The following is a 26,841-nucleotide window of genomic DNA, read 5'->3' as shown; positions in this document are numbered from 1 at the left end:
AGAAGCTTCTAATTTTGTCTAGCACTGCTGAAGCTCCTTCCATTACAATGATTCCTGGGGAGACAGAATAACCTTAGGAGAGATACTATTTTTGACTAGAAAGGTCTCAACCCAGCTATGCTGTGAAGCTGTCTCCACAACAGCCTGTAGAGGTATGTGATTCCAGAACTGGCACACAATGGGGGTTAGGGCAGGGCTTCACTGAGGATTGGGGGTCTGCAGTTGGAGAAACCTTGGCTTTGTCCCAGGATGTCCCTACTTCTCCCATTTGGGTAGTACTGTACCAGGTGGGGTTTAAGTGGGACCGGCTTTTGTGAGCTGGCCTGGGACTGTACCCCTAGGGTGAACAGGGTCCTATGAGACAGCTCTCTCTTGGCTCATAACAGATGAATTTCAAAGTAGACTTCTGAACAGCCTTTAGGAATCCAAGCTGTCCTTGAACATGGCAAGGGTGAGGTTGGGGGGCGGGGTAGCAGTGGTCACTGATTGGGCAAGGATACCTGTAGTGTACTGCAGGCCAAATTTCCTTTCTGTAGGACTGAGTCTTTTGACTCTGCAGATAGACAGTCTTTCCCTACAAGCTCAAAAAGAACCCCTGTGGGTGGGCCAAAGGGAAGATCCCGAGCTGGGCAGGGTAGCCTGGGCATGGGCTACTATGAAGCACATTCACCTGAGTGGTATCGTTGGTCTTTATCATCGGCTTAGCTGGTATTCTGAATAGTTGTAAGTCCCCTAAAGCACAAGACTCACTTATCTCAATGTGGGTTTTTGTTTATCAAAGAAGGTCTCTTAGAGCTTACATGCTCCAGGGAGCAATCAAAAAGTAAGAGATGGCATTTACAAAAATCCATTCTTTCCTCTCCACCTCACTGCTCTATTGACTGTTTTCCTGTTCAATCAAATCTTACTTACAGCTGCACATCCCATTTTAGGAGCTGCCAAGGAGATAAATATCCTGTCTTTTGTTCACTGCACTTGCTGCCACCACAACACCTTCCTTCCCCTTCCCCATCCCTGAGGGCCTGGGTCCTCTTTGGTTGGGTCTCTATGGCTAGGAACTCTCCATTTGGTTCCCATGGGATAAGCTAATTGCTTTGTCCCCTTTTCCTCCTCTCACCTTTTCCCTATAGATTAGCTGTGCTGCATCTAGCTGAGAATTGTGGCTACATCAGCCCTGCTCTAAGTCATGACCTTTTCCATCTTCCCATGTGTCATGGTACTGACCTTCCAAGGAGCTGTGGCAGGCAGTGCAGGAGGATTGCATAGAACACCAGGACAGTAGAAATGGGACAGAGTTTACACAGTCTCGCTCCCAATTCATTGTTTTCCCTGCTGCCTCACATCTGGCTTTGTTTCTCCTGTTCATTCCCTCATTCTTGTTATGAAACACTTGGTAAACAATACTGTGTGCAAGCATAGTGCTAGACTGGAAACACAGGAGGGACATTAGGGTCTGACCGCCAAGGGTAAGAGCCTGTGCTTGACTGTTGTTCAATAACAGTGTATCCCGTACCTAGTGGATACATTTAACTTTGCCTCTAGCAGGTCTATAGCATATGTGCTTTTCAGTGATTTCATTCCTTTGACAGTTAATCACTGGGTTTTGGAGTCCAACTGATTCACTCATGTACTTGGCCTGAGCTGGTGAACAGTTTGTAAGCTAGGCCCCTGTCCAGAAAGGGTCCTATGGAGCTAATTCAGTCCACAGGTCTCTTTTCTTGCAGCTTGCCCTCCCCTCTCCTTCTCATTCACCATCACCATGATTACCATCACGTCACTGAAGCCTTATACACCACTGATTCAGTTCCTGTTTCTTCTTGGATCCTTACAACAATCCTGTGATGCTGTCCATCTTAGTGCTCTCACTTCAGAGCTGGGAAAATTGAGGCCTAGGGAGTTTAAGCAGTTGCTCAAGGCCACACATCCAGTAAGAGGAGAGCTGTGTGGCTCAGTGGTTGAGCATCAACCTATAAACCGGGGTGTCATGGTTCAGTTCCTGGTTGGGGCACATGCCCAGGTTGCAGGCTTGATCCCCAGTGGGGGTATATGCAGGGGGCAGCCTATCAATGATTTGTTCTCTCTCATCATTGATGTTTCTCTCCCCCCCTCTCCCTTCCTCTCTCTCTAAAATCAATAAAAACACATTTTTTAAAGATACCACAGTTTATAAAAAAAAACCAAAACGGCGAAACTAAGGATCAGAGAAGTTAAGGAACAAACATGCTCATGGCCACATGGTGTGTAAGTGGAAAATGAGATTGAACCTAGTTTTTTTGTTCTTCCAAATGCAGAACACGAACTCTGAACTACCCTTGAATAAGTTGCCTTTAACCTTTAGAAATACCAAGGAAACCTGAGTCTCTGCAAAGAGCCACCTGGAAGATACTCTCAAAGACTCCTGGGAAACCCATAGGAACTCTCAGGGGGAGCCCTGGGATACTCACGTTGTAAACGCTGGGTTGTACTTTGCACCTCGGTAGTAGGAGTAAAGATTGAACATCCCAATCATGAAGGCCACAAATACCATGATGAAAATGACCATGAACTTGAAGATATCTTTCACTGTTCTCCCCAGGGAGATCTGCAAGGGCCCAAAACTCTCGTTGGCTGGCAGGATGTACGCAATTCGAGAGAAGCTCAGCACGACAGCTATTGCATACAGCCCTTCTGATATGATCTGAGGGTCTGAAGGCCACCACTTGTCCCTGGCTAAAAGAAAACAATCTGGGTTACTCACTGGGGACAGGATGTTCTCTAGAAGAGAAACCAGTTAATCGTCTTTAGAGGTCTCTAATCTTTATCACATGCTATTTCCTCCTTTGTCTTTAAATTAATCCCCAAACCCTGTAGGTGCCATCCTCCCTCTTGGAATGTGCTGGACCATCTGCCTGGAATATTGTTCTCTCACTTCAAGGTTCATTTCATTCCCAATCATTTTTTAAGACTGTTCAGCTGTCATCAATTTCAGGAAGCCTCCTGTGACCCACCATGGGCTGGGGCAGCCTCCCTGTTCCCCTCTGCTCCCACAGTATTGTGTATACTCCCGGTGGTGGCATTTACCATGCTGCTTGCTATTCTGTGTTTGAGCTCCACCAGCAGGGGCTGTCCCCTTTTCAAGGAGGTGGAGGGGAGGAGCATGGACCTGGAATTAGAGAGACCTGAGGTTGAGGGTGGCTTTTTTGCACATTGGCTGTATGATTCTGAGCAAGTCAGTTAACTTTCTGAGCCTCATTTTCCCCATTTGTAAACTGGGAAATAAAAGCCTAGCAGAGGTGTGGTGGGGTTGAAATGAAGCCATGTATGTAAAGTGCTTAGCTAGAAAACAAACTTCAGGCCATTCAGAGGGTCCTGGGGACAAGGGTCTAGCACACAGCAGGTGCTGATAAATGTTTATTAAATGACAGAATGAAATCCTAATCACAAGTTTAGACTAGCCACAAATCAGAACAAGTGAGCTCACATGGGGTCCAGGAATCTGAAGGATCGTGCCTGACGAAATGCTCCTGGGTTTTGTTCCTCACTGTGTGTCTGCAAGAATTGCTCCCTGATTGAGTTAAGGCCCCCAAAGTGGTGATCAGTCATCCAGGTTTGCTATGACAGCACTGTTCTAGGTGGCAAGAGTCCTAGGACCTGTCCTGGGCTGGGAAGATGCTTGTGGTCGCTGGTAAGGGTGTGAGCTGCCCTGGGTGTATTTCTGCAGCAGAGAAAACCTGCAAAGTGTTCCTATTGCAGTTCTGATGGTGCAAGAAGCAGCATCTCTCTCTAATGAGCTGCTTACCTTGTGTCAAGACACAGTGATTCTCAAATGAGGGCAGCACCTTCCTCCTGGGGAAGTGTGTAGGGTGTCTGTGGTTGTCTTGATGACTGGGTAGGAGTATTATTGTGATGCTAATATCTTGTAGTGCTCCAGACAGACCCACACCATGAAAATTGCCCTGCTGAAAAAGCCAATAGTGTCTCTGTTGAGAAATACTAAGTGAAACTTAAATTGAGAAACACTGAGAAACCTCGATTAGCCCTTACACTAGCTGTAATTTTCACAACAGCCCTGTAGAGTAGATATTATTATTTCCATTTTAAAGATTGGATTTGGGGTATGGTGTCCTTTTCAGAGCCAAGTAAATGCAGAGAGCCAGGATATTACGTAACAATTCTTGGTGCCCCAAGGGAGATGGAAGAGGAAGAATTTTGTTCTTTATTTTCAAAGTTATACTCAAACAGTTATAATAATAAAGAGCAGTAAGAAATCTTTAGTAAGGGAAGCAGGCTTCTATTTGCCACAAAGTTTCATGTAGTGCATTCTAAATTACATTTGGAAGTATAATAAAATTACAGACTCTATGTTCTCATCAAGGTCATAACTCACAAGTCTATGAAAGACAAGTAAGGAGACTAAATTATGTTTTCCTGATATATCTGTCACCCTCTATGGGTAAATAATACATTTGGATAACATGAAATAGGACCTAGCTTCTTCATACAGACACCAAAAGGAATTATTTTTTCTTCCCCCAACAATTTTCCATCTTAAACCTCAACTGAAATAATAAAAGGCACTCCTACAATCTATCAAGATAGATTTAACTTTCATCAGACTCTGATGACCAGGTCAGGACTTTTTAGTGAAAAATATTCTCCTTGGACTGACTTGTAAGAGTTGTTATAGGTGTAGAAGCAAGCAGCACTGTGATAATTCAGACAAAAGGATTTTCTTCTTGGAGCTGTTTCTGTGAGAAAATTTGTCCTAACCTGAAAAATATCTACCTACTTGGTGCTGCAGAGGTTGGAAGGTGCCACTGTCTGGCTGCCACAAGAGGGCGCTCTTCCTCCACAACTGGAGCACAAGCGACCACAGATCCAAAAGATTTCCAAGGGCACGGAGTGAACCATAAAAGCAAGGGCAATAATATGCAATGCTTTGGGTTGGTTGAGACCTTAATATAATCCATAAAAGGAATTGAAGTCACAAGTAGACAATATGAAGCCTGAATCATGGCATTAAGAAAAGTATTCAACACAGTATTAAGATTCTCTAATCTTTCCTTGATGAACCCTGAGCAGCACAGGGGGGAAAATATACAAGACCATTTTACTTTTAAAAAGTCTGAATTTGTGAACCAAAAAATGAAGAGTGAACGATTTGTCATACTATAAAACTCTCCATTTCTTAGTGGGGATTTCCCTGCCACATTTAAAGGTCACACAATCTGCATACCACAATCTACATTGAATATGGGTAGCAAGTTGACTTTTGCACTAAGTGGCTAGCCCCCTGCACATCATTGCTGTACTTGATCATGATTCTGGGGTCACAGGAGCCATGTGGCTTTATTTAACAGTGACATATGACATTCAAACCCTTCATGATGTAACAGTTGCCATTAGTGAGTGCCTATTAAATGTCCAGCTAATTTACTGGTAATAAATATCTACTGTTTCTTCTCCCCACTCATCTTTCTATTTTAGTACAGAAAGTACAGTGTTTGAGCAAGAAAACCACCCAAGAAATAGTATGATAATAACTGTTACTACTTAGTGAGCATTTAGTACTTTCAGAATACAGTACAAAATTCTTCATATGCACTATTTTATTTAATCCTTAAAACAAACTTTCTGACATATGTATTATCACAGTTTTACCTATAAGAAAATGGAGGCTCAGAAAAGTTAAATAAACAAGGTTTCACAATAAGCTACAAATGCAGGGTTTGAATTCAGGTCTAATTCCAAAGCCTGAGAACATAACTACTGTGCCTTCTGCATGTTTTTCAATTCATGTTGGGCCAGGATCCCTTGCAATCCAAGGCAATCCTGTATTTATGGGATCATTGTGAACCCTGCCTTGAAAACCTGTTTCTTCATATATAGGATTAAAAAAGACCTTTTTTGCAGGGCTCTTGCAAGGACTGCAATTTATGGTATAAAATATCTGTATAGTTCATGGTGCTTGGTAGGTCCTCAGTAAATAGATGCTATAACTGGTTATTATTCCTAAAATTTCAATCCAGCATCTCACACTGGTTTGAAAGAATTAAGGAATCTTCAAAGATACTGTCTTGCCATGAGAAAATATCTTTTAAACTGAAAAGTCACGACTTATCTTTGCACAAAACACAGGGATCCAACATAGAAGGAAAAGCTCCTGGATCTGCATTTTTATTAAGAATAGAGATTTTTGTTTAAAAAAAGAAAAAAATCCCACAGAAATGGTCAAAGAGCCTTTCCCACACAAATCCATCCTAACACAAAATGATTAATTTCCTGTAGTCACTAATTCAGCTTGTTGTAGTCCAGTGACTAGGACTTTCTTTTGGGGCAGAGAGTTGTGTCTGCATTAGCATTCTAGCTGACCAAAGCCTCTGGGTGACAAACCTGCTGCTGCTGGACCAGCCAAGCTAAGGGCCCATGGCCAGGCCCCGGAAGTGCCTGGGGAGGAATGCGGAAGAGTACACCCACTCACCATAGGTGAAATAAGCCACTTCTGGCGGAAGAGAGACATTGTGTAGTGTGTCGTCTGACACGTGCTGGTCCACGTACTGTTGGGCTTCGCTGGCCTTCAGGAAGGCCATGAACCTCGCAGTGAAGGAGGCCACGAAGATGGACAGCATCCCGAAATCCAGGAGATTCCACAGGTGCAGCATGTACTCCCGAGGCCCCTCCTCCCAGATTTCCTTGCATTCGGACCAAATCATTCCTGTGGGAGAGCGATGAGGTCAGGCTCATTTTTCAGTTTCCTTGGTATTTGTGACTGCAGCAGGTCACAGAGGGAACTGGGGTACAAATGTGAATAAAAACTCTTTGGAGCTGAGAAGGTTGATAGCCAGTAGCAAACAGAAACCTGTCTTCAAAGGTAGGTAGGTTGAGAACTGGCAAATCCTCAGACTGTGAGAATAGGTTTCACCAGTGCCTCATGGATAATCTATCTCCAGAAGTCAGGAGAAGGTTCTCATTCATTGATAGATTCTTGGAGGCAATATCAGAGAAGTAGAGTGGCTGACTTTTATACATTTTAAGAATGGGGAGGTCTTAAGGAATTAATTTCTGAAGTAAATGTAAAGAAACTGAGGTGCAAGTGGGCTTTCTGAAGGTCCCACATGTGACTTAGAACCCCCATCTTCTAACTTCCAGGTTAGAATGCTTTCCTCTATATTTCTGTGACTGTTTTGGTGAGTGTTAGTTTTGAGTTACTAATTTTTTTCTTACTCTTTCATAATTTAAAAAAATATATATATCTTTATTGATTTCAGAGAGAGGAAAGGAGAGGGAGAGAGAGATAGAAACATGAATGATGAGAGAGTCATTGACCGAGCCTGCATCCTGGGCATGTGTCCTGACCGTGAATCGAACCCCGATCGCCTGAATCCTAGGTCTACGCTCAACCGCTGAGCTACGCCCAGCCGGGCACTCTTTTATAATATTTTAATACCTTTTTATAATTTATTGGATTTTAAAGGCACATGACCTCATTGTTACATATTAAACTATGCAGAGGTATGTAAACAAAGTGTTACTAGTTCCCCCACCCCACTTCTAACACAGCCTTGTGAGGTAGCCTAGACTGACAATTTGGTATGTATCCTTCCATACCTGCACTGTCCAGTGTAGTAGCCACTAATCATGTGGATATTGAGCACTTAAAATGTGGCCTGTTGAATTGAGAGGTGCTGTATAAGTATAAAATATGCACTGGATTTCAAAGACTTGGTACAAAAAATGTAAGATATTTCAAATATTTTTCATATCAATCACACGTTGTAGTGACAATAACTTAGATATGTTGGGTTAAATAAGATATATTGTTTATTGATTTCCCCTATATATTTTTATAATGTGACTACTAGAAAATTTAAAATTAAATATGTGGCTTATGGTATGTCTTGCACTATATTTTTATTGAATAGTGCTATTTTGCCTTTTTACTGATTATTAAAACAAAATTGGTTTGAGTTATTAAAAGTTAACTGTTAAGTAACATTTCGAGCACTTAGTATGTGCCAGACACTGTTTGATATATATGTTTATATTAACTCCCTTCAATCTTTGCAATAATCTAATCTTATAAAGTAAATTCTATTGTCTCAGTTTTACAGCTGTTTCTTTAGGCACAGAGAGTCATAATGTGCCTAGCTAGGAGGCATACTTAGGAGGTTAGTATGGTAGAAGAATCACTAACTTGTTAGTTAGTGAAACAGTTCCTTCTGACTGACCACACACTCTTGAAATGTTAACACTGCTAGCCTCCCTTAGCACTCCCCTGGCGCTCCCCTGGCGCTCCCCTGGCACTCCCCTGGCTCTTGTGCATCAGACACGATGACCTGCCTTCCCAGGTTCCCCGTCTCTCCACAGCATCCTTTGTTGTTACTCCTCCTCCTCCTATCCTGAAAGGCTGCTACTTTCCAAGGTTTCAGCCTTTTCATTCTTCCCTCTTTCCTTGTGTAAGTTCACCCACCCCGCAACTTTGTCCTTCATTTCCTTGTGAATGCCCACAGGTGAATGTCTTCCTTCAGACCTCAAACCCAAGCACACTGTCAGATGACCACCAAAACCTGGAGGTAAGGATGATACTAGGAGCAGACAAATGGTCATGGGGCCCGAAGCATGGCCGACTTGGTCACAGGGCCACATCTGGTTGAATTTGAGTGGTGAGCTGATCATTTCCACTCGTCTGGGACTCTTCCCAGGGACTTTTTATTTTATTTTATTTTTATTATTTTTTTAATATATCTTTATTGATTTCAGAGGGAGGAAAGGAGAGGGAGAGGGAGAGATAGAAACATCAGTGATGAGAGAGTCATTGATTGGCTGCAGCCCGCAACCTGGACATGTGCCCTGACCGGGAATTGAACCCGGATCACCAAGGATCCTAGGTTGACGCTCAACTGCTGAGCCACGCCTGGCCAGGCCCCAGGGACTTTTTTAAATCAGAGTTTTTCATATTCTGGTGAAAATTGTCCATCAAATAAAAGGATTTGAAACTAAATGTTTTTTTTTGAGAAGAAAATTAAGAGCAGCTATGTAGAGAAATTGTGGCTTTGTTTGATCAAATAGATTCTAAGATCTGTGTGTCTTTATGAAATTGGAGTCCCTACAACAGGAAGTATCCCAAAACACTGCAAATCTATTTATAAGACACCCCTCTCCTACCCTTGCCCCCCCGCCCAACATAGCCATAGTTTTTAAGTTTACTCTTTCAAAATTTGTGTGGTAATTCAGTGAAGTAATATCCTTAACACTGAGATTTACCTTCATCTGTGCCTGTCCAAATAGATATTTAAAAAATATTAGGAAAACCATTCCAGGCTGGAAAAAATGTTTGTTGCTTTTTTCTACCCCAAATTAAAATTTTTAATGCTTAGTGGAACTGCTTTTAACTGGGCACAGGCTACCATTGAAGGCTATCACTGCCTTTAGTTCAGGAAGCCTTGGCTCAAGTTCTAGCTTGTCCACATACTGGGTGTGTGAACTTGGATAAGTCCCTTGACTTTCTTGGGGTTTTGGAGTAATTACAAGTGTTAAAAGCTCTATGAATCTAAAATGAAAATTATTTGCAGGAAACTCACTTTTCTAACCAATATGGAGCTCCTCATTGGGCATTGCAAATTACTTACTCCATGCTCAAATGCCCACATCAGTCTTTCTGGATTTGAATATTAACTCACCCAGACTAATTTAAATTATTCCAAGGCCATGAGTAAAAGTAGCATGGACCCAAGGGTTTGAGCAGCAGGAATGCTTAATGAAAAAAGAAATGTGTGAAATTAAATACTTTAGTGAGTGAAATTAGACCCTCTGCTTCCAAGGTGCTGGGGGTAGTTCAGCAATTTATATCCAAGCTGAGCCTCATGGTCTCTTGCCTCCAGCATGTCAATCAGAGGAGTGTTTAGAGCCCTGCGGCTCTGGGGGTCAGGATGCTTGCTGGTTACTGGAGCCTCCATCAGGCATAATCCCCTTTACTCAGGGAAGACAGGAACCTAGAGAACAAGGTCACTGATAATTAATGAGGGTGGCTGGCAGGGGAACAGGCTGGGAAATGCTGGGAAGCCTTGGGGGCAATGAGTAGCTTCATTTGTGCAGGTTTGGAGTAATGGCCGGAGGCTGCTGAGATGGAGCTTGACAGTTCAAAAGGTGGTTCACTCCCACCCCTGCCTCAGATGCTATTCAAAAGGAATTCTTCTTCAAAATTCTGGGTGGGTGAGACAAATATGCAGTCTCCTTGAATGGCCATGGTCCCCAGGACTCCTCTACACTGTCCCAGGGCCTGAGTAGAGCACACTTCTTCCCTAGCACCTCCTGGAAGGCCTGTCTGCTCTTTCAGGCCAGTTTCTCATCATTGGGGCAGGATGTGGGTGTTCTGTGAACTTACAGGAGGGAGAATATGCCTAGAAGCTTTCTGTCTTCAGCCCTAATATCCAAACTATCTCAGTGGCAGGTCCTTTGCAACAGGTCTTGGCCTCAGACACATTCAGGATTCATTTGTTTTCCTGGTAGGAAGATGGTATTAATAGATTCAAAAATTTCTTAAAGCTCCTCATCCTCCTCTGATTTTAGTAGCTAATGATTATTGAGCACCGGTTTGGTGTCAGGCCTCGTGCTAAGTACTTTGCTAACAGTAAATCTTCCTAATAACCTGATAAGTAGCTACTGTAATTATCTTCACTTTGCAGATGAAAAAACTCATGTACAGAGATGGCAAGTATGTCATCTGAAGTCACACAGGCAGTCTAGGAGCCTTGCTCTCTCCTGTTCTGTCACCCACTATGCCCTCTGCTAGGCACAGCTACCCCATGGTCAGGAACTTATTCACCCATCTACCAGGCTTTGTTGAGCACCATGTCTCTGCCAGACACCATTATGGGGTTACAACAACCAGGAAGATGGCATCCCTTCCCTAGCAAGTTCAGTGCTGGAGGCAGATATATCTATAAGCACTGTGCTAAAGAGTGACAGATGATGTAAGAAAAGATGTCCAGGACTGTTTGTGGAGAGACAGGGATAAGAGCAATCTGTGTTATAATATTTGACTCAGCAGTGTATCTAGTACAATATATAGCTGTTGACTGAGTGAGGAGTGAATTCATGGAGAAGGTAACACTTGGTGTGAGGAGCCAGGAGTTGGCTAGGTGAAGGAGGAGGGACTGGCAAGGTGTTCCAGGTCATGGCCATGGAAATGAGAGAACCGCAAGAGGCTCAGTGTGGCTCGAGGGTCAGGGCATAGGACTGGAGATTGGAAAGGTTAGTGAAGGCACAGTAGACCATGAGGTGGAGACTGGTTTTCACCCGAGACAGCTAGATAACCCCTAAAGGTGATAAGCAGGGCAGAAACATGGTCTGACTTACTGGGAGAAATTTTGGCAAGTTGGTTGGAGTAGTCTGCTTGGAAATCTTGTCTAAATAAACGAAACCATCAGAAGAACTAATTAGGTGAGGAACCCAGCCCATGTGATTTTACAGTTTCACTCTTGACCCAACCTAGACATGTGATTTTGGAGGTAAGTCTTAGCATTGCCTTCAAAGAGTTTATAATCCCAGGTAGCTGGATGAGGAAGCAGCTTGATCCTCACATTTTACACAGGTGAAAACAAATTCGGACAGAGCCACCAAGGAGGAAGGGACACAGTCAGACTGGGTTTCTTCACACTCAGTTCCAAGCTCTTTCCTCTTCTCTGGGTCTCTAAGTGTATTTTCCCGCTATGTTGGCATTTCCATCCCCCTCCATCAGTTGAGCTTTCAATCCTGGGGCATCTGTTTAAGAAAACACTGTCAGGTTCTCTGTAAGAGTGGTGTAAAAGGAGTCTTCATGACATGATTCTTTTCCTAGATGGAGAAATGACATGCATTGTGGAGAGGCTTCTGCCCTTTAAGCCTGATGGCTTCCTGGGAGCCTTTAATGTTGTTGCATAGTCCTCTGATGAATGTCTCCATAGGCACAACCTCCAGTTGAAAAGCTTTACTATAAGCTCAACTACCCCAGCATGGCTGTTTATGATACGGCAAGAAAGACAGGTTCCTGTGGAATGAACTGATGTTGGGGACTCTCCAGGCTGGAAGGAGTGATGTTCTCGGCTCATTTAGTCCTCCCCACGGCAGCGAGCTTGCCTGACAGCTCTAGAGACACGAGTACTAGCAGATTCATCCCCTACCCTTGGTCTGCTCTGTTCTTGGCTCTCTCGATATTGTGCTCTGGTTTTTCTTCTACCTCGGGGTATGTATGCTTAGTCCCTGTCGTCTCCACCTCCTCTGCGTATACCTCGAGTCTCCTGGATTGACAGTCTAGAATTTTACCAAAATTCTGCTGGTACTCAAGTATCTGGAATAAAGGAAGAATGTATTTCTAATTGGGTTTAACTCTTCTGTAGAACTGTACAGCAGAAGAACAGCCTGTATGCCCAGTGCGAATAGGGGCTTGGGGAAGTAAGAGCATTTTCACACTGTGTGGCCATTGAAAGAGGTCATTGGGAGAACTGCATGCAGAGAGGGCCAACAGATGAAAAGAGTCAACTACAAATTTGTATGATTACATAAATATTAATATTGAGACAGGCAGAGATGAAGGAAAGCATGTAGTATTGTCAGGCGTGAGCTGCTGGAAGACAAAGAGAAGGGGGAATAGGAGAACAGTGGGGATAGAGGAACTTTGTACTTTAAATAGGTTGGTTTGAAAAGGCCTCACTTTGAGGAGGTTTTTGAGCAAAGGGAGTGAGCCAGGCAGCTACCTGTGGGAAAAGTGCTCAGTCAGAGGGGACAGCCCAGCAAAGGCTCTGAGGCAGAAACTATGAAGCAGGAAGCCAGTGGGGTGAAATAATGAGTGCAGTGGAAAGTGGAGGGAGATGAGATCAAGAGATGGGGTAGAGAGGTGGATGGCTTAGTAGGCCATTGTAATGACATTGCCACTTTTAGGAAGGTGGGAAGCCTGAAGGGTTTTGAGGCAAAAAGCGACAAACCTGATTGCATTTAAAATGGATCACTCTAGCTCCTATGCTGAGAATAGACTGAGGCATGGAGTGGGAAGGGCAGAAGCAGGGACACCTGGATAAGACCATTCGCCTCTTTGTGGTCAGTCTTGCCATCCCTTAAAGGTGCAGGTTGGACTTGCTAGGGTCCTGTGGTTGTCTTTAGTTCTAGGGCTGCTTCTCGTAGAGAGGGAGTAATGGTTTAGGTGTTTTTATAGCCAGTCTGTCGGAAATACTGTATTTATGAGTGTGACACATCATGGGAGAAAAAAACTTGTGCTGCCGTTTCTGGTTGATCAAGGTGTTCCTGGCAGTGCCTGGGAGTAGAATGCAAAGGATCCATCTGTAGAGGCCTGAGCCATTTCAAGCCTGGCAATGTCTGAGCAGAGTGGAGTGGATTGTGGACCTTTGGGTGTGCCAGCAAAAAGAACACAGTGAACACAGTGCTCAAAATCTTTCTCTCAGAGATTATTATTATGTATATTTGTAATAATTAAAATACTCTAGAAGGTATTTAGGGACAAGATGTTAGTCTTATTTTAGAGCTTCTTCCCCAGTATCTAGTACAGTGCCTGATATGTAATATAATGGTTAATAACTAGAGAATATTTATTGACAAAAATTGAGAATGTAGAAACAATATCAACAAACTTCCATTTTGCTGCCACCACTGTATTTACCAGGACACCTGCACCATGCCCTCCACCTTCCCTCCTGATACAGTGGGGGAATTGTCCTTGGTCCTGCTGGGGCCAAGTCCTCCAGTTACCTACAGGGTCCCATCTCTTCTTGCTACTCAGAAATTTGCTTCCAAAGTCCATGATCAGGTCTCAGGCCTCATGTTACTTGATCTATCAGCATCATTGGGAATAAGTGATCACTCCCTGGTTCCAGACAGTTTGATTGGCTTCTGGGACACCACTCTTTTGGCTCAGTCTCAGTATCAAGCTGGATACGTCTCATCTTCCCATCCTTTAAATATTGTTATGCACTAGGGCCTTGTCCTCAGTTCATCTGCCCACATTCACAGTTGAGCCAATTGCATATAATTTCCTTTAAATACACCAACATCCCCAAATTTATGTCTCCAGCCCCAGCCTCTCCGCTGAATTTCAGACATATAAATTCAATTACTACTTGACATTTGCACTTGGATGTCTAATAGATAATCTCAAACTGAACTCTTGATTTCCATCTCTGTTCCTTCTCTGAACTGCTCCTCCCCTGGTCTTTCTGTCTTAATAAATGGGCCTCTGTTGTACCATTACTTGAGCTAACACACTTGGAATTTTCCTTGACTGCTTTTTTCTCTCTCATACCCCATAAACAATCCAATGGTAAAAATTATCGATTTTAACTTCAAAATATAATCACCATCTACCACCTCCTCAGAAACAACCATTTCCTGTCTGAATTACTGCAGTGACCTCCTAACTGTCTCTCTGCTTCTGCTTTTGTCTTAGAATCATGTATGCTTCACACAGCAGCCAGTGATCCATTAAAAACTGTAGTTAGATGATGTCACTTCTGTGCTCACAACCCTCCAGTGGTTTAGAATAAAATCTAACTCTGTACCATGACCTACAGTGCCTGGCATGACCCAACTCTGCCTGTCTCTCTGATCTTGTCTCTGCTCTCTCCCCTTAATTCGCTGTGCTTCTGCCACACTGTCCAGAGTTCAAAGTCATTGACAACTAGTTAACAGCCTGTCTGAATAAAACCAAAAACTCTTTAGAAAAAGACAAAATCTAGATTATCTTCTCCATAATATAACATGTAAAGTGCCCATTATTCAATCAAGCCATATTTAGCTGGTATGGCTAAGTTGGTTGGAGCATTGTCCTGTACACCAATGTGCAGTTCTTGAGTTCAGTTCTCGGTCAGGGCACATACCTAGATTGCAAGTTTGATCCCTGGTCAGGACTCATACAAAAGGCAATAAATTGATGTTTCTCACGTCGATGTTTCTCTCTCTCCCTCTCCTTTCCTCTCTCTCTCAAATTACTAACACATCAGGACACAGGAAAATGTGATCCTTATTAGGAGAAAGATTAGTTAGTAGAAATAAACTGAGAAATGACAGAAATGTTAGAATTAAGAGTCAAGGACTTTGTAACAGTTACTATAAATATGCACAACATTTTTGAGGACTTAAAGGAAAATACAAGCATCAGGAGGAAGGAAATGAAAGATATAAAAGAGAGCCAAGTGGGATTACAGGATTGAAAAATATATTTGAAAAGAAAAATTCACTGGTTAGAGATAAAAATCACAGATAATGCAGAAAAAATATCAGTGAACTTGAGGCATAGAGAGAAAGATTGGGAAAAAAAGAACTAGTCTTTTAGTGATACACACAAAAAATGCTTATAGGAAAAAATTTATTAAACCTGGGATTTGCTTCATAAACTACAGGGTTGAGAGAAGGGAAATGGGGGAGGTTTTGATGAAACAAAGGTTGGCCAGGTCTTGCTAATTGTTGAAGATGAGAGATCAGTCCATGGGGTTCATTATACTCTTCTCTTGATATTCTTAAATTGTTTATAATAAAATGTTTGAAAAAGTTATCTACGTGAGAAAAAATAGACTCTTCTATCTGAAACATTAATAGGGTATAGGTAATAAGAAGTAAGTTCTCCCCTCTGCAGTACTTCTGATGCAATAGCCTTAAGAACTCAGCTCTGCTTTGATGGGCAGAAGCTGGGACCAAGCTATAAAAGTGGGTAAAATGCCTGTAGTTGGTGATGCCTTCCTTTTGTTGGGATAATGAATGCTCTGACACATAAGAAGAGAAATATGTGGGCTCAGGATTAAGTCATGGTTCAGTAGGAGCCATTAACTGTGGTAGCATACCCAGTCAAGGGAAAGCATGGTTGCACCAGAGTCTTCCACTTGGGGGTCTAAATTGGGAAATGGATGGGTGAGTGATTGGTGCATAAATACTTTATTTTATCCATAAACCCAACATGTGAGTTTTTGTTTTTTATTAAAACTGTGTCTTAGTTTTGGTTGCTACAACAGAATATATAGACTGAGTGTCTTATAAACAGAAGTTTACTTCTCACAGTTCTGGAGGTTGGAAGTTCAAGATCAGGATGCCCTCTTTCAAGTGGCAGACTGCTTGTTGTATCCTCACTGGCGGGGAGAGGGTGAGAGAGCTCTCTGGGTTATCTTTTATGAGAGCACTAATCCTATTCATAAGGGTTCCATCCTCATGATCTAATCACTTCCCAAAGGCCCTACCTCCTAATACCATCACCTTGAGATTAGAATTTGAATTTTTAGGGATGTTAGCATTCAGTCCATGCAAAGTGCCGAGTGTACCAGGGGGAATTGGGATAGACTGTGAACTGTAAAAACGAGGCTACAGAACTCAATCTGCAATAGGCTTTAATGTCCCTTTCCAACTTTAATGCCAGTGACTCCACTACATGAGCCTTTGGTTACAGACCTGCCAGTTGATTACAAGTCTTGGAAGCATAGTGTGCTTTTCTGCCTCTGCCCTTTGGATCAAGGTATTCTTCTCTCCCTTTGGCTATCGAGAGATCCAGCTAAGAGACCATATTCCCAGTTACTCTCAGCTTGGGCATTCTGTAGGATATTCTCCAGTGGTTCAACTCTTGTGACTCTCTTAGGCTATTCCATGTGCTGGGCTGTCTTTTCATGTATTTGTTCTTTTGTGATTTTGTTAATCAGTGGCACAGATACTTTGACCCTGAATACATTTTGACTAAATGTTTGTGAACATGAAAGTAATGAAAATTACAACAGTATTGAAATTTCGTCACTAAAACAAACCTGGGCTGGGATAAATACCAGAAGCGCAATTTAATCACTGATCAAAGTTTGATACTGCATAGCTAAATTTTTTCAGTGTTTTCTATCTTCAGTTTTGTGTTACTCAAAGCATTCTTATCAAAGTCAAATTTTTCTGATATAAATCTTACAATTTATTTTAAAATCTATTTTTAGTTATAGCTGACATACAATATTATGTTAGTTTCAGGTGTACAATGTAGTGATTAGATATTTATATACCATGTGAAGTGATTACCATGATTAATTCTAATAACCATCTGCCTTCATGCATACGTATGATATTATTGTCTATATTCTCTATACTGTACAGTACGTCCCCATGACTATTTTATAACTGGCAGTTTGTACTTCTTAGCCCCTTCATCCTTTTGCCTATTCCCCTATCCTCCTCCCGTGTGGCAACCATCAGTTTGTTCTCTATATCTATGAGCCTGTTTCTGGTTTGTTTTGTTTGTTTTTTTAAGTTCCACATATAAATGAAATCATACAGTATTTGTCTTTCTCTGTCTTATTTCACTTAGCATAATACCCTCTAGGTCTGTCCATGTTGTTGCAAATGGCAAGATTTTATTCTTTTTGTTTTTAATGGCTGAGTAACATTTCATTGTACACACACACACACACACAAACACACAAACATGCCACATCTTCTTTATCCATTTATCTTTTTGATGGATACCTACATTATTTCCATATCTTGGTTATTTTAAAAAATGTTGCAACCAACGTAGGGGTGCGTATATCTTTTCGAAATAGTGTTTTGAATTTCTTTGGATAAATATCCAGAAGTAGAATTCCTGGGTCATATGGTGGTTTTATTTTTAATTATTTGAGGAATCATCATACTGTTTTTCATAGTGGCTGCACCAATTTACAATCCCACCAACAGTGTGTGAGGGTTCCTTTTTCTCCACATCCTCACAGTGCTTATTTTTTGTTGTCTTTCTGATAATAGCTAAATTTTATAATTTATTGATCAGGTTTTGATTATATACAATGTCACTGATAATAGCTTTTGCAGGTTTTTATTTTTTTCCTATCAAGTGTGATTTTTTAACCAGTTTTGAAGTTTTCTGTGTTAGGAAAATCTCTAACACATTTTGTCATGTATAGTTTTAGCCATTGCCAGTTATATTTTATCTTCTAGTAATAGTTTTTATGAGTTGGGCAAAAGTGAGCTAGTCAGTGGGGAATGGGAACAGTTTCCTTGGCAACTCCAGTGGCAGACTTTGGCAGCACAAAATATCACCACAGAGGAACTTGGTGTTACGTTCATTAACACAAATAATGAGAAAATGTATGCCCCTAACTTTTCAGATTCATATTAATCATCAAGATTCTACTATATACCAGCATTCAATGATAACAAAAGTATATTTTAGCTTTGCAATTTTATACTGTTTCAGAAGCACAGTTTGATTTCCTAAGCTTCCAGGACACTATATTTAAATGAGAAAAGGATTATATTTTCCCATGCAAAGCCACTTTACAATCACTTTCTATACACATATAATGAAAAGTATGTAACAGTTTCCCCCAACATCTGCTGTCAAAATTGGTATTTATACTACAGGTCTATGTGTGTTACACACCAACACACACAGAAGTTGAATTTGACCTACCTATTGGTCATCACTCACTGTTTTGTCTGCCAAGAGTGTACTTGAGAGGAGAGGGAGAAGAAGTTCAGAAGCCAGAGTTTAGCAATGTCCTATTATAATTAGGGAGAGAGAATAAAAGATAGAGTGACTTGCTTACCTAATACCCACTTCATGATGAGCATTTCTGTCCAGGAGAATTGCGTGGTTTTCACTCTGAAGATCTGCTTTGGGTAGTCTGTGAAGGTTTCGTTGGGCAGGGTTTTGACGCCTTCGAAGCGGTCTGATGCATTCACAACTAATAATCCCAAGAAGATTGTGAAAGAAACTGCATGGGCTACAAATTTCATGAAGGGGCTCCTCAGGGTTCGTCCTAGCTGGAAACAAAATATGTACAAGACATGTTAAACTGGATACCTAGGTGGGTGCGCGTCTCTCTCTAAACACTGCTTTTGTTAAAAGTTGAATTAGGTCTTTGGACAGAAACTGCTAACTGAACCCAGGTAACATTTTCTCTTGCATTTTTATGTGAGATGCTGCTTGACCAAACCTATTTCACACGGACTTCAGTTTTTCCTACTTAGAGGGTTTAGTGTGAAAGTAGAAAGGAGTAGAATGCACTGACATAGCATTAGGTTACACTTTGACAGCACAGCTCCCCCCAACCACATGGATATGAATTTTATGCCCTTCAAATCTGGGGAAAAAGTAATGTGTGTCAATAGCATTCAGGATTTAAAAAATCACACACACAAAACTCTGTGTGTGTGTGTGTATATATGCTCTGTTGCTCTTTTGTCTGTTTTCTTGAGTTTTATGCTTAGATGATGTGTTTTCAGTGTTTCTTATGTCTCGTAAATTTATTTAAAGCTGTACATTTCCTGCTAGGTACTGCTTTAGCTGGATTCCCGTAAATTTTGACATGTAGCCTTTTATTGATAGTTATTAAATATTTTTAAATTTTCCTTTTGATTTCATTTTTAATTTGAGGTTATTTAGTTATCAGACATATAGGACTTTTTCTGCTTTTAAAAATTCTAATAGCATCATGTGTATAGATCATAGCTGCTCTGATATTACAGGAAACATACTGAGATTTTCCTTGTGGGCTAGCACATAATTACCTTGTGTAGTTGTTCCATGTGAACCTGAAATGTTCCAGAAGATGTCCTGTTAGGGAGCAAATATTGGTCACATCTTCTCTATCCCTGGCAGGCCATCCCAAGGACACTTAGATCTTTGAGGATGAAACTGGGGTGGAACAGTGAGTCTTTGCTGACCCCCTATTAATGAATTCACTTGAGTTTCTTCCAGGTCACTGCCATCACCCTCATATAAGTAGCAACTCTTACGCCACACCCGGGTGTACTGATGAGACACGAGCAAAGACAGATTCCTTTTCTGAAGCTCAGCTCCTTATCAGGGCAGATGTTCACTTATAGCCAGTGACTGGTTAATTGATGTCCACATCCTGCCTCATTCAGGAGTCCTAGAGTGAAATGCCACCCAGGAGTGTTGGTTCAGTAGAAGATTAACTACAGGGTTTCTCTAGGTAAAATTTCCCTCATTATGACTGTGTTCAACATAATATTTATAAATCAGATGGCTTCATAATGTGCTTCAGCATGGTCATCATCTACTTTAATTATGCTCGCTGTTAGTGTAGCATGACTTATTGTGATTCTCATGCCATAGAACCCACCTATTGAAATTTAAGAAAAGATAAGTATTTATTTAAAAAAAAAACCCTGTGTTTTAAGTCCAGATGTTGAGAACTCTTGCTTGTGCTGGAGAACACTTGTTGGGATTTGCCTGAATTACCAGTTTGTCACATGGCACCAGAATAACTTCGGAAATGGAAAAAGATGTTTACCAGAAAACCATGGGGCCCACAAACATCTCAGAAATGTCTTTTCTTTGTAATGTTTAACTTTGTTATTTATAAAACAGGGATGGTAGATTATTTTTGGCTGTAAGTAGATGTGCTAAATTCAGAATGCAGAGATTAATATAAGGACAAATAAAATATTTCACATAAATTCTGTAAAAAATGGAATTAAATCATATCTCATTTTGATTTATATGATTTCAAGTAACAGTTGAATTTTTCAGTATTTTAGTTGACTGTGTTGGTATTTTGGAGACCTGTTTCCCAACCAGGACACTGGGACACTTTGGTGTATCCAGGAGACATCCTTAAATAGTCATCACATTGTTTCTTGTCAGCGTGTCCTTGCTGGGGTAGTGGTGAGAGGCTAGGGAAGATGGAGAATGATTGCAGTGGGGGATGTGGGTCGAGGGGAGAGGGAAAGTGAAGGAGAGGGCAGGGGACACCAGCTCTTGTGTGTCCCAGCGGGTCCCAGAAATAGCAGAGAAAAGATGAGGAACACAGAGATAGACAAGCTCTAAAGGGATTGGTGGCTACATTTCCCCCATCCTTTACCAGTGGTTTCTGCGTAGCATCTCCGGAAACTGCCTGGAGAGGATGTGAGGCTACTTCCCCATCTTCTTACCTGGGTGCGGCACCTGCTTGAGGAATCTGCATGCTGGATCCAAGCTAGCCCTGGGAGGCCCTGCGAGAGCTGGTTTGAGGAACTTACTGTTGTCTTTGTTACTTCCCTTGATTATTATTTTCTGACAAGATGCATCTGTAAAAATTACTATATCTGCAGCCAACCATATGAAAACCCTGATAAGGCCCTGCTATAATTTGGAAGGTTATGTTGGGCTCAGTTCCCACTTGATCTAGGCTGTAGTGAGGAAAAGTGAGATTAGGCATTGATGCTCCTTTCCTAATTTTCTTTCAGGCTTGAATGCGTCTTTTTAACTGGTAAAACTGCGATAAAGGTCAGATGATATCAAATTATTTCAGTGATCTTCTTTCTTTTTCTTTTTGTATGACATTCCTATATGTCTCACAAAAGTAATTTTTGAAGCAAATTACACTTGGAAAACCTCCTCCTTTACAAGGCCACCAGGTGAGCCAAAAGAGGAGAAAAGTCAACCAATATATGCCAGTGGCTCTGAGCTGGAAATCATTAAAGCTGGGTCAGGTAATAGCATAGGTGTAGAAAGAGATGGCAGAGCTTCGGGAGATGTGGGCCTTGGCCTTCTCTGCCTGGAGTGCAAAACTCATTAGTGTGGAATATGAGCTCAGCAGCTCTGTCATTACTTGGACCATACAAGCTAAGAACATACCAGGAAATCAAGCTTATAATAGCTAAGTCTGGCTCACCCCAAACTTTCTGGGCATTACATGAATGTGAGAATAACTGAGTAGCACTCCTGAATTAGCTCCAAATGAGCTGCATTTATGAGCCCTCAGGGCTGGGCACCTGCTTCTATTTACTGGTTGGCACACCTCTGTTCCATGCCACCCGGCTCTTCATGCTAACCCAAGTATATGCACCTAACTGGGCCTGGTGGCCACATGCCCGCAGAAAAGGCCAGGACTGCAGGAAAGCCACAGAGACTGATTCCAGCATCTCTCCCCATTCTGTGCCATCAGAGTCCCTCTCGCCAGGTGCCAGTGGCCTCAAGCAAAGGCTCAGTGTACAAGTTGGAAAGCTGAATGGAGACAAACTTTGGATCAAGTATTCCAAAAAGAAACGTCTTCAAGGCTGGAGTGGTTCTCCCATTTTAGAGAGATCCTGCTTAAATTAGTGGTAGTTTCCTCAGACCGCTCCCTCCAAAAATGTAATTCAAAATGTCTAACCTAGGGCTCAGGAATCTCGCTTCCTTTGGTGTGGCAAGTGTTCCCTAGGAGTATCTAATCAGAGTCTTCTTTCATTACCATATGAATCCACCCCTCATCCTGGGGGCTGAAGAGATGCTGAGTAGTAGTGGAATTTCAAAGGTAGGGTTTCCAGGGAAAGAAAAGGAAGGAGTAGTATTTGTTATGTGTCAGATTTTATTCCTCCCTTCTAGAAAAGTCTTGCTGACTCTAAAGATCTTAAGTCCTTTTTAAAGTCAATTAGCAGCTAAGATGTTTGCATTCAGCATTGAGGTGGTAATGCTGCTGATGTAATTGGCGGGGGGGGGGGGGGGGGATGGGGGTTGGTATGTGTGTATGTGTGCAGTGGGTAAGGTCTGGTCTCTGAAGCCAGAGAACCTAGGTTTAAATCACAGCTCCATATCATAGTTTTTGGAAAGTTACTTAATCTCTTTGTGTCTCAGTTTCTTCATCTGTAAAAATGGGGATAAAATAGTATTTTCTGCATAGGATTGACATAAGGAATGAATTATTTAATACCTGCAAAGCAGAACAGTGCCTGGCACATAGGAAGCACTCAGTATGTCGCACTGGAGGGCCTCAAGCAGTTTCCCTAAGAGGAAACTTATACTTGACTGATTCTTGAGAAGCTTATATGCAAGGGTTCCCAAAGGGAGACCTACACAGTCCTTATGTATTTATGTCACAAGCCCTTTTTGGGGCACTATTTATATGCAACATGATTGTGGGCACTGGAGGTGATGGAGATGAAACAGGCTATATGAGTTGGTTCTTCCCTTCATAGGTGCTGGTTTTCGAGTGGGGAGAGACAGGTTGAACTATGGTAAGAAATAGATGAAGAGATGGGAAGAGAATGTTACAGGTCTCAGACTGGGCTGGGTATGAAAGTGATCAGCCTTCTGGCACTCCTAAATCCTATCCCACAGGGAAACAAGTGATGGACTCTCCTTTTGGATTTGAGGGCAGAAGCTTTTGTAACAAAGGAACAAAATTCTGTTTCCTGGCGCAAAATCCCCCTCTGTGGCAGTGCTTCAAAAATTGCATCATGATTTTGTTTAATCCAGGGTAGCTCTCTCATAAAGGCAAATGAGGGAGACACAGAGGGTTTTGGAGGCACTATCCTCTCCTGGTTGACCCTAGACCATGTTTCAAACTGTGTTAGCTTTGGAAAGGCAAAGCAGGGATCCTCGAAAGCTGTAGAATCACCCATGCCTTCCTGACTAGATGTTTTTATTTGGGATGGGGCTGAGGGTTGGGGGCAATGACTAACACTTTGATAATTCTGCAAGCAAGAGTTGCATGGCAGATAGATCACACTGCAAAGACATTAGGTGGGAGTCTACAGTTGTTTACAGTTGTCCCGGCCTGAGTCCTGGGACTAATTTATAAGGATAATGGAACAGCAGAGGTTAACAGGTAATGCAGGAAGTCAGCTTCCCTCTTGTACTTTTATAATTAGGACTAGTGTGGTTTCTCAACACTCTCATGATGCTGACTTCTGTCCCAGTCTACCTGCTATAGAGACACTGAGCCTTTGAAGATGGCTGTTATTCTCGCAGCTGTCAGATTTTAGTAGGCAAACAACCTAAATTATGAATCACAAGGGAACAGCAAAGGATGGAAAGGAGCCTAATCAGCCATGAGGGCCCTTTGACATTGGGGCCCTTGTTAAGAGCTCTCTAGAAAAAGATCTACCTGAGAGCAACCATGTGGATAAGAACCCATTGGCCCCTCAGGGGCTGCTTGACTTTACCTATGTTGGTGTTAAAAACAATGAGAAATTGTTTTTAAAAAAAATCACTAATCTGTTTATTGACCCTGACAAACCTCTCCTGTGCTCCAGACCTGCACTTACCACCATGTGTACACAACTTCGACTTGGTCATCCTTTTCAGTCACCAAATCAGTAAGCTGAACTTCTACTGACACCTTTAACCTTATCATCTTACTTAACTGTCTTTCTTAGAGACCTTCAGAAACTTTCGTAAAAACAGAATTGACAGTCATGGGAATTCAATAGGAAATAAATGATTTTGGCAGGCTAATCAAGTAATTTTGGTGTTCCTAGATAATGACAGCAACTGTTAGGAAGTAAATACACCATTACGTTGGAAGCAGAAATCTCAGTATTTATTAGATATTGATAGACAGTGGCTGGTTGATGAGATTTAGCAGTGAGATTTTATGAATACATTTATTAAAGAATATCAGGGTCTTATTTCTTTGAGGGAGCTGTAATAAGGTCATTAGAACATGGGCTTGCTGGAATGATACTGGCCTTTTCATAGAATTTCTAGACAGATACAAAGGCAGTGACTCTTGGGAGGAGGGTACTGGCATATTAACAGAGTTCTCCACTGTGCCACTCCTCTTGGGAGGACATTGTATGCTGGGCATCAGGAGCCTTTAGAGAGGGTCGGTTTCTTCATGTGGAAGATGTGACCCCTTTGTGATCTCTGGTTATATAATCTCTTTGCCAAATTGAACACATTTCTTTCTAAATTGTGAAAGGAAAGACTAAACATTTTTTGACTATTTTATCTGTCCTTTGTCTGCCTCAGAGCAAGTTTAAACAGCTTTTTAATGAAGGAATCTTTCCTCAGAATGAGCATTGCCACCAAAAATTAATCTCATGCTGTAAACTAAGACTTGTCGCTCAGCTGAGGACATACCCTCCACTGCATTGAGCTCAGACTTGGAGCCCAGAAAGTGCACAGAAACCACAGTGGCTTAATAACCAGCTTATTTATCTTGAGTGCTTTGTTTCTTAGTCTTACTGGAAGCTCCAGTAGCACCAGATGTCATTCAGACATGAATCTGAACAGAGAGGAGGCCTCAACTATGGGGCCAAACTCCCCTGCAATAATTTCTTCTAGAATGTTCCAGAAGACTGCTCTACCTTGGACCCCTATGTTCCATGGTGGCATCAGTCTCTTGGATTTACTGAGCCCCAAGAAAGTTCAGAATTCCTTCCCCCTCACACACATACTCTTCCCCACTCCCCCAGGATGATTTTGGCTAAGATTCTTTTCAGACATACTAGAAAGTTAGCCATTTGGCATATCATTTCTTTGTGAATATTTCCTCGGACAGTCAGAGGCAAATCAATTTGCTGGTGTTGGCTAGTCCCAGTTTCCTGGAAGCTGTTGCATTTAGTTTTACAGTAAAAGGGAGGTTGGCAGTGTTTTCTCCACCAAGTGGTTGTTATTTTAATGACTGAATATCCTAGAATTAGTTTGGGGCTCAGAGAGTGTGGAAGCAAGTGCCCCTGTCCATTTCAGCTCTGGACGAAGGCAGTGATCTAATTTGTAGAACAGATCAGATAATTCTAGTTTAGAAACCTGTGCCTAAAGCCAATGATCAGCTCAAATCCAGCTTTAAATCTTATTTGTTTTTTTCACTCACTGTACTTTTCCAGCTCATAATGAAGGACAGAAAAACTTGCCTTCTCCTACATATATATCATTTGGGAAATTGTGATTTAGAAATCTGTGTCATGGTAGACTGACATAGAAATAAAATCCTCAATGGTGATAAGGTTGAACACCACTGATATTCAGTATGAGGACTTTTATTTTTAATGCCATTCTGCAGAAGAAGGAGTTTGAGTCCTAACCTTTCTCTGTGACACTCCTGCTACTCTAAGATGGCCAGTTCCTTGCCTGCCTGCTTAGGTGGCCCCATCAGCAGCCCTGAGTCTTGGGCCCACCATACTGGCATGAGTTCCCTCTTGGTGGAGTTGACAAGAAGATCCTTTCACTGATGACACTTTTATTAACTGCATTAGTGAATCATATTTTCTGTGGAACTAATCTCTCTTTAGTCATATTTCTTCTACTGAATGTTGATTACTTAAGTGTAATTTCTTTATTAATATATCAGCATAATATATAGATAAATGCAGCTTTGGAACCTTTAATGACCATCTTGACCCATGAAACTTATTTCAAAATTTTTGCGTGGTTTGGTCTTATAGGCGCTAACTCTTGCCTGAAGCTGGAGTGGCTGCTGGTGCTTTCTGTGGCTGTGGATCAAATGGCTGCGCTGTGGGGATAGCAGCTGTGTGTGTGGCAGCTTGGGACCTGCAGGTTCCACTGCTTTCATTACCATTGGGCACCAGACACTGCACCTTCACCTTGAGAAAAGAACCCAGCCTTGTACCTTTAAAGCTCCTCTCTTCTCTTTGTCTTTTTCCTTTCTGTGACCTAATTTAGCTATCCATGTGGCCAGAACTCAATCGAGGAAGCCAAGGAAACTGGGAGGATGTTGACATGGATCTGCAGCGCCCAGCATTTGATCTTGGCCTACTAGTTACTCTCTTTTCTGAACCTATGTCATTGAGTGTGTGCGTCATAATGTAATCGAGGGGGTGAAATGAGATAGTCCATGAAAAGGGCTCACTTAGCAAAAGGCAAGTATTCAATAAGTGTTGACTATTCCTCTTACTATTATAATAATTATTATTACCGTGGGTTAGGAAGACATGTTTATAAAATTGCATAATTAGAAGAGGAAAAGTGCCTTTATTCCCTCTCTGATCTGTTATTGATTAGATTGTCTCACAAGTTTAAAATTTCCCATTTTATCACTGCTCTCTTTAACAAAAAAAAAAGATGGTTAAAAGAAAGCAGATCTTAACATTTTCCCTCTAATATGGTTTGCTACTTTTGCTAGGTATCTCAGAGCTATTTTCTTTAAATGTGGGAAATGATCAGTTGCTTATTTGAACAAAATGGGCTTT

At 41.8% G+C, this 26,841-nt stretch overlaps 1 protein-coding gene across 1 annotated transcript in view; it reads right to left on the bottom strand.

Annotated features, from left to right (window-relative positions):
* Positions 1 to 26,841, bottom strand: part of TRPC7 (transient receptor potential cation channel subfamily C member 7) — a 111,880-nt gene that overhangs the window by 24,283 nt on the left and 60,756 nt on the right. The window contains exons 4-6 of the mRNA XM_016197578.2: positions 18,528 to 18,744; positions 6,461 to 6,694; positions 2,445 to 2,709 (exon numbers count right to left, since the gene is read on the bottom strand). Coding sequence (XP_016053064.2) covers positions 2,445 to 2,709; positions 6,461 to 6,694; positions 18,528 to 18,744 — 716 coding nt within the window. The remainder of the gene's footprint in view (positions 1 to 2,444; positions 2,710 to 6,460; positions 6,695 to 18,527; positions 18,745 to 26,841) is intronic.

The sequence above is a fragment of the Miniopterus natalensis genome, chromosome 4, assembly GCF_054644295.1.
Source record: "Miniopterus natalensis isolate mMinNat1 chromosome 4, mMinNat1.hap1, whole genome shotgun sequence".
Taxonomy (NCBI): domain Eukaryota; kingdom Metazoa; phylum Chordata; class Mammalia; order Chiroptera; family Miniopteridae; genus Miniopterus; species Miniopterus natalensis.
This window is presented reverse-complemented; position numbering and strand designations above follow the sequence as displayed.